The sequence below is a fragment of the Rattus norvegicus genome, chromosome 7 (assembly GCF_021556685.1).
Source record: "Rattus norvegicus strain SHRSP/BbbUtx chromosome 7, alternate assembly SHRSP_T2T, whole genome shotgun sequence".
Taxonomy (NCBI): Eukaryota; Metazoa; Chordata; class Mammalia; order Rodentia; family Muridae; genus Rattus; species Rattus norvegicus.
The window spans coordinates 81358806-81367500 of NC_141540.1; the positions used below are offsets into that span (position 1 = coordinate 81358806).

Sequence of the window (8695 nt, forward strand, 5' to 3'; positions counted from 1 at the left end):
TACATATAGCAATTATTCTACAAATCTGTTTATATTTTTGCTTTTCATTCAGTAATTTATGCAAAAAGTTTTATAGGCTAGACTATAAAATTTACTGTACAAGTATAAACATTATTCTTGTGAATTATAATAACATCCATAAAATTTATGTGCCAAGTAATCTGTTAGATGCTTATTCAAATGTAGAAAGGCAGAGTAGAAAGTAAGACCAAACATCTGGGACAAGAATCTATGTAGGCAAGATGGTAGTGGGTTTGCATGTCAATTATCATCACGCCCTTCAGGAACCCTGGCTTTGAAACTACAAATATCCCCCACCCCAATTACTTACCTTGGTGTGAATGTCCAAAGTCAACAATGGATAGATGGCACTGTGCTTTATGTTGAAACTTAATTTATGTTACAGAATTACTCACTTAATAGTCTCAGGGTTTGTTTGCTTCCCGGGAGCAAAATATTAGATACTTTTATAATTTTTCTGAAAGTAGAAAATTTAAGGTAGTTTGATGTTTCTAAATTTGAATATTTAATTAAATCTAGCAAAGTCTCAGATGACTATATTTTTTTTCTTAGTTTAGTCTTTGGGGTTGAATAGTACAAAAATTATTGAATGAATTTAGAGGAAAAGTTACGAAAAAGGAAAGGTTGTGGAAATTTTCTTCCTACGGAGATGCTGCCATTTCTGTGTCTTCCATGTCATAATTGCTGCTTGCAGTGCCAGACGCCTTGAGAGGAAATGGAATAGTGCCCCATGGACTGTTCTCGACTGCTGCACTTTTGTTTTGCTTAATTTTTCCCTCTATACTCTCACTGTAGCAGTCAGCTTTCTTACCACTGCGGCAGAATAACCTGAAGGAACAGTTTAGGGGAGAAAGTGTTCTCTCTGGGTTAGAGTTCATGAGATGGGTCAGGGCAAGAAACGTTTGCAGCTGGAGATTGCAGCTTGCAGCTTGTCCTTGGTTACATCACAAAGACTCAGAGGCAGCATCGCCCATAAGCCCACCCCCACCCATAATTACCTGCTTCTTCTAGCTATATCCCACCTCCTAAGTGTACCACAATCCGAAAGGACACTACCATCTGGGAACACCCTTCTAAACACAATAGCTTGTGGCGTTCATTTCTCAAATAAACCACCAGAGCGACTTGATCCCCACACTTCATGGTTAATGGATTGCAGTCACGATAGTTTCACTTCTTCAGTCAATAGACCAGCTCACGTGATTGCAACTCTACAGTAACTCTGGATTACTAAAGAAACAACTTATCAGACTGGACACATGTTTTAGGCCATGTCTATTCCATAATAACATGAAACTGTCTTATTATATAAGCATAGCTGCCCATCTCCTATATCCAGTTTGCTGTTGATGAGGCTTAGGAATCAGTCCCCAGATGAGACAGGATCAGTCTGAACTTACTGTTTACTTGGATAATTTTCCTAGGATGTTCTATATGTCTAGCACTAGGGGCACCCTTCAGGTCAGAAAGCTCACTCTATAGGTGGGTTGAGTTAAAATGGCCTTGGTAAAGACAGAATGGAAACAAGTCAGAATTTCCAGTGCAATGCAATGGAATAGGTCAATTTTGATAGACACACATCTTCTGTCAAGGCCCGCCCAAGAAGAAGCCTCTCACTGATACTTGGGAGGCTAGTGATGGCTCCCTGTGAAAAGTGTCTACAGTGAAATGGCAGAGCTAAATAGAAGGAAGCTGACCAAGCAGATCAACGTGAAGTGCAATTCAAGTGACCAACACTCAGACACTAATGACCTCAGAGAAAATTCTGGGGGGTCTAAAACGAGTCATGAAATGTTGAAATGTTTTGATTTAGTCCTGCAAAAACGTTAAGATTGAAAATGCTGTGTTGACATTGGAATCTTTCTACAAATGTGACTACTAGTAATTTCTCATTCTTCGTCTCCGTGCAGAAAGTGACAGGGACAGCTACCCCTCTTAAGATTTTTTAAGAAAAACTTTTAAAGTTGCCATAGGAGCAATGTAGAATATTGAGATAAACACATTAGACAGACACATGGAACATTTTGATTGGTTGGGGGTTCAGAAAGGCAATACTTGCAACCCATGCTTGAATAATAATAGTGAGAAAGAGGAGGAGGAGGAGGAGAAAGAGGAGGAGGAAGAGGAGGAGGAAGAGGAGGAAAAGGAGGAAGAGAGAGGGGGAGAAAGAGAAGAGAAAAGGAGGAATAGGTGATGGAGGAGAAGAATCTTAAAAGATACCATGGTATTATAAGCATAACAGAATGTAGCAGAACATTCTGTCAGGTAAAATTAACAGATGTCTGTAAAATTTGGGGAGGGGGCTCCTTTAATGTTTACTGTACACTTCATCCTTTCATTATACAGTCTTAAAAACAAAGCTCTCAGTGTTTTAGCAGGAGTCACCCCATGATCATTTTCTTATCAGAAAAGTGACTTTTTGCAAAGGATGGACACAGTGAGTCAGATCTTAAATCACATTTATTTTATATTCCTGGATCTCATAGGCATTTGAAAATAACAAGCACTGAGGTTTTAAACCACAACGATGCAGAAATATATTTGTACCTCTTTGGTAATCTGATAAATTAGGTAGATATACTTAGACAAGGATTGACGGGCTTATAAAGTTTACTGACTGAATGTGTTCATAGCTCCATTTGCAAGAAAGCAGACAGTCACTTTCACAGCTATGAAATGTGAACGCCACATAGGGGGATTTATTGATCTTTAATTTTAAAGTCCCAAAATTGTAAAAATCAACAATAATAAACACTATTTTCATACTGCATTCTTGTTCAATTCATTGTCATAATCTTAAATCAAAGGCAGATAAACTGTGCTCAGTTTCTGGTTATGATACAAAAGCAAACATTCAGCCTTTTACTCTTACTTTTGTAATAAAGAGTCCAGCTTGCTATCTAATAGGATGTGGTCTGTAAGGTTGCTTTATCAATTTCTTGATCCCCTGGAGAAAAATAAAAGCTCATTTTAAAAACAAATCCCAGAATAAGACAGACATGAATGCATTCCACCTATTCCCAGAGTTGCATTTCTGTACTGTGCCAAAATATTTAGAATTTTTGCAGAGAAATTTGTATCTTCTATCTTTCCTTCTTTAAATATTACATCAATTACGACTGCAGGAAGTATTTCAAGGTTTCTGTACCTTTTCTATAAGCAGTATTATAAATATGCATATACACAAAGATGCAAAAATGCTACATTTGTAGGCTTTCTTGATAAAATACAAGATATGCAGTTAAATTTGAATTTCAGATAAATTTCGAGTATGATTAGGGTAAGTATGGACCAAATAGTGCAAGGAGCATACTTACCCTGAATAATTTATGCCCAGTCATTTGACACTCATGTTAAACTGGGCACTTTGTATATTAATTTTAAAGCTATAACAACCTTTATAAACATGTAAATAATATCATCTCACCCATCTGTTGGTAAACACTTGATTTTTTTTTCATAGCACAATAATTTTGGAACTGGTCTTTCATTTTCTGTCAGATACGATTTCTTGCTAAGAGTATCTATTTCAATGTACATACAACCACATTCTCATTGAGTTTGTAATCAAATTCTTTCCACTGCTCCTTTCCTAATCAGCCTCGCCTAATATGCATTTTTACTTCTGAGACTTTAGGAAGAACATTAGAAAGGTAGGTATTCATTTCAGATTGATTGCAGATCAATCCTTGAAATGTTCGAGGTGCTCTTATTGGAGGTGCATGTTCTCTGCTTTTAAATTAACTATCACTTTATATGGGATTTAAAAGGTTTTCTTACGAGGAGCAGAAACTTTTCTAAACAAACCAGTATGTAGGCATTAAGTCAGTGAGTCTCAAAATGAATAATTCATTTTTAAGTAAATGAGAAATTATTTTGTGCAGTTACTTATACATTTGCACATGTATAGTTAATAGTCATCGGCGACACGGGGTATTAGTTGTGAATTGTGGTTTTCAATATCACAGACACATTTGTTGCTGTGGTTTTGCAATATCGTTTCCTGATGCTTTGCTCAACTGTGGTTTTCATAATCATTGTTTGGTGGCCATGTAGCTGTGGTTTGGAGCTGCTAGATCCATTTGGACAGAGATAATTGCTTATAGGTTTTGCTGTCTTTTCATTTTTATAGCCATGGTGAGTTAAACTAGAGAAAATAAAAATTGAACCTTAAATACAATTCATAGTCTCATTTAAAAATGATGAGAAATAGACGTGGGAGTATTCGGCTTATTTCATTCATACAAACTGGAATTGATACACATTTCTGCATTCAGAGAACCTAGTATACTATTTATAACAATGTACTCTGGTTACCTTATCAATCTCGCCTTAAATATCCTGAGTTTTATTCCTTTCAGCTCTTAAACTGAATATTGAGCTCCGATTTATTCGTATCGCTTTTGCTTTGCATATTTAACCATTTCAGCTGCCAAAAGAAACACTAATTGCTGTATTATTTTAATTCCAGTGGACATTCCTTTTGGGTGATATAAGTCAGCCGATTCTGTGAAAGGTCTATGAAGACTGTGGTGTACAATAAATCCAATTCTAAGATTCTGTGCATGCCAATTCAACTGTAATGATTTGGGAATGAAGGAGGTAAAAAGCTGTAGTCTCTGTTTTGTTTTGTTTTTTTTTTTTAGCACCCCTCACTCCGTACAAATACAAATAACCTTGCTTTTCATGGCACTTAGGATCATAATTTTTTGGCTCTTCCAGACAGGGACTTGGTCATTTACTGCCTTTTTCATTGCCAAGGACCATGTACTGTACAGTTATAACCTCTTATGGTCATACAGCTAATGGGATGTAAGAAAAGACACAATTGGTCTTCAGCCTTGTGTTAAGATTTGCCCAGCCATACCTTTCATACTCTTTACACCTTTAAAAAGATGACCTGATGGAGTAATTAACAACACCGAGTAGAGTGCCTTTTGCACATGGAGCATCCTGCAATCCTCCATTGTGCTCAATCAGCCCAGACCCTTTTAGAGCATCATTTGGTGAAGCTCAAACGGATGCTAGTCAACCAAAGAAAGGTGATACAATTTCAGGTCAGAGTGGACAAGTTCATAGCCTCCTTGGGAAAGCATTGGCAGCATCTAGGGAACCCATATCAACTTCATGGGAGTTTATTAGTAAAAAAAAAAAAAATGATTACATAAAGTAGCTGGTTCAACAGTTCCCATCCCTTCCAGAACAACTAAAAGAACTGCATTTTGTACTCACTCTATACAAATCTGTGGGAAACTAAGCTAACTTTTCTCACCTTAATTTAACAAAATAATGCTATGAATCACCTCAAAATAATGGTCTCTTGTGCCTTACCATTTCTCAAACCTTAAACATACATTGAATAAATATGAAAGGAACAGAATTCAATAAACCAAAAAACCAGGAAATAGTCGTTGGGTCTTACCTGTTTGAAAATTTAGGACAAGATCAAACCTTTTATTAGCTCCACGGTGCTTCCCTTTGGCAGAGCTAGGAGAATGGGAGGTCACAGGGGCAGGGTGGAGCTGCAGAACTTCCACACGACTTCGTACAAAGTTAGCATTTCCTATTAGAGATGATAGTTCCCTTCCTACCTACAGCGAATCATCCAGCTAACCTTCGTCCTTTTGGATGTGAGGAAAATATCTGCCTGACCCCGATTCCGGGGCTTTTACTATTTCAAATGGAAACTCATGCAAGATGCAGAAAAACATTTGGAGCGCAGCTCATCACCCCACTCTGGTGGGCCTAGTGGGGGATGGTCCGCGTCCGCAGCAGTCTCCTGGGAACTCTGACAGCGATGAAATGGTCTCCTGAGAGCCTGGGCAGATGAGAGGACTTAACGGGCCCCAAGACACACAGTTGGCATTTGTGATCAGCTGGCTTTCGCCGGGGACTTTGCCAGTGGCCTAACCTTCCTGCCAAGAAACTGTAAGGGCGGAGGGCAGGGGCTCCAGGAGGGGAGCAGTAACTGGAAGCACAAAGTTTATGGAAGGAGACTGAGATTTCTTTGTGCCCTGCTAGATGGGCGAGGCACTAGGGAGGAGAGTTAGAGGGTCCGTTGGAAGAGGCTGTTGGAAGAAGTTGCTGGAAGGGGAGCGGGGGAAGGGTGGCCTGGCAGCTGTCCAGCATTGACGCGGTGACAAATGCAGAAGGTGGCCCCCCCTCCAAACCTCACGTCTCCCCCCCCCCATCAACCCCTTCAACTCCCACCCACGCCGCGATCCCCTTGCACTCCACGCGACCGAGGCCGGGCTGTGAGTTTGCATCCGGACTGGCTTTGGATGCAGCCAATCCTCCTTTCGCTGATGGCATAGTCTCCCCTCCCCACTGCCCGGGCGCGCCCCTCCCTCGCGCGCCTCGCCACCTCCCGCAGCAGTGCGAGCGCGGCGCGGCCCGGAGCGGCAGCGGCGGCGCCTGAGTCTCTGCCCGGCAGCCGGGGACACGGGGAGCGAGTGCGCGCCTCCTCCTGCACCCTCCGCCCCTCGCAGCCCCGGTCCCCCTGCGCGCTCTCCTTCCCTCCCTCCTTCTCTTCCTTCTCTTACCCCACCACCCCCTTCTTCCCCTTTTCTCTCTGCCTGGCCGATCGCTCCTAGATTCCCATCCTCCCCCCAAAAGCCCCATCGCTCTCCCCGTCGCCCCCTCCCCTCTTCTCTGTCACACTCTCTCTGGCCCTTCGCTCGGCCTCTCATTTGCTTGCTCATCTCCAAACGTGGATCCGCGGCTCCCGGAGGAGCCTAGCTCCGGGATCCCGCGCGCACGGAGCACCTGGAGTCCGGCCGGCGGCGGCCCGAGCCTGGCCAGAGGCAGAGGCAGCGACAACCCAGGGAACGGTAGCAGGGACCGCGGACACCGCAGGAACCCCAGCGGCAGCGGCCGCGGCCGAGATGTCCCGGCGAAAGCAGAGTAAACCCCGGCAGATCAAACGTAAGTTTGCGCGCGGGACCGGGAGTTGGTGAGATCGGTTCCTGGGAGAGGGGCGCACGCGGCGGGAAGGATGGGAAACGCTCGGGGCGATCCGCTCCTGGTCCTTGTGATTTGTCAAACTTTGAGAGCACTGAGGGACAACCAGACGGCCTCAGATAGATGCACAGACAGTTGGAGCGCCAGGCAGCCTCAGCCTGGTGTGTTTCTCCAGCCTTCGCGCTCCCTGGTTTCTCCTTAATTTCAACTCCGGGTTGCTGCAATCGTAGCCTCTTTTCTGCTGGAGCCTAACAGGACAATCCCCTCCCGCAGAGCTTAGTACGATTGTTGTCCTTGTTGTTGTCCAGACGGATGGCCTACCACTCTTGGGAGCTGGTCTTGGTAACCCGGGATGAAAGTTCTCAGAGCTGGTGGAGGCCACGGGGCTAGGGAAGTAAATTCCCCAGTTCGGTGGAAAATCAGTGTCTGGGGACCCAGTCCTGGGCGGTACCACAAGCCTCGCCAAACCCGAAGTGAAACAAAAAGTAGGTGTAAAAGTTCGCGCCTCTGCTGGAGGCAGCCGCGCACCCCCTCCCTGTCTGCTGCGGTGTTGGGCTGCACCCAGGGGCTTCGGGTGGGTCCCACTCACGCTGCCTGGACGCTGTGTAAGGCGGGCTTCAGTTTGCCACTGGTCCAGGCGCAGTCCCCACTGGGAGGGGCCTCCTTCGCTTCTGGGCTCACAGGATTTGAGTTCAAGGTAGCTCGCACACTCTGGTACGGTTCCTAACCCCCTACCCCCACCCCACCCCTGGGTCCCTGGGTGCGGGTCCCTGGGGTGCCTAGAGGGACTTGTAGGACCAGAGACACCTGCCTGCCTGAAACCCACAATCTCACTGAATTCTTCTAGGCCAACTTTTCTTACCTTAGGGAAAATTATTCCTAAATGTTTGATAGGCCTGTAATATATCTTCAAACCCTTAGCTGAAAAAAAGTTAAAGGCCTTATTAATTTGAAGATGATGATCACGATATTATTATTATTATTATTATTATTGGAGTTCTGTGATGTATTTCTGATATTTTCGTGTCGTTGAGGATCTGGCCACTAGCTTAAAACTAATTATCATATAATTTTAGTATACTGCTTTAGTATTACCCTTACTTCATAGGTATTAACCACTGTCCTCTACATGCAAGTCAGAATTTCTTTTTGGTGTAGTTTAAAAATAAATCTTATCACCCAGCTCGCCCTTGAGTTGGGGGCAGGCTATACAGTTTGCTACAGTTAATTATTCAATATGCATAATATACATACACACACATTTCCTGCCTCGCAGATGTGACTCCCTAGTTTTAATTTAGTGGATTTCCGTCCCTGTGTGTCAGTTCTCTGTCTAACGCAACTTATTCCAAACCAAGGAGTGGACCTCACTTTTGGCAGAAAGCCTGCCTAATCCCGTGGCAGCACTATCCTCAAAGACTTTCACTTTTTAGGTTCTCAGTGCCATCTAATTATCTTCTCCGTTTTGATGCTGAGTTGATCCGAGCCTTTGTTTACATTTTACATTTTATTGTACGAAATGACGTGTAGTATAAAAAGTGGTTAGAAACATTAAAGGCACATGGTTTTTAGTTTGTGACTGTTGCCTAGGTTGTTAATAAATAATTAATATTAATTGATTGTATGCTACAAAGACCATCTGATTCTACTTGGGAATACTTGGTTATCTTCTCAATTAGCTACATTCATTTTCTTTTTCTCTTCTTCTGTGTCC

General features: G+C 43.0%; 1 protein-coding gene across 2 annotated transcripts in view; it reads left to right on the top strand.

Moving 5' to 3' along the window:
- Positions 1 to 6395: 6395 nt before the first annotated feature.
- Zfpm2 (zinc finger protein, multitype 2) overlaps positions 6396 to 8695 on the top strand; it is a 431825-nt gene continuing 429525 nt past the window's right edge. For both annotated transcript variants that reach the window (NM_001130501.2, NM_001434579.1), the window contains 1 exon segment: positions 6396 to 6945. In NM_001130501.2, coding sequence (NP_001123973.1) covers positions 6906 to 6945 — 40 coding nt within the window. In that variant the 5' untranslated portion in view covers positions 6396 to 6905.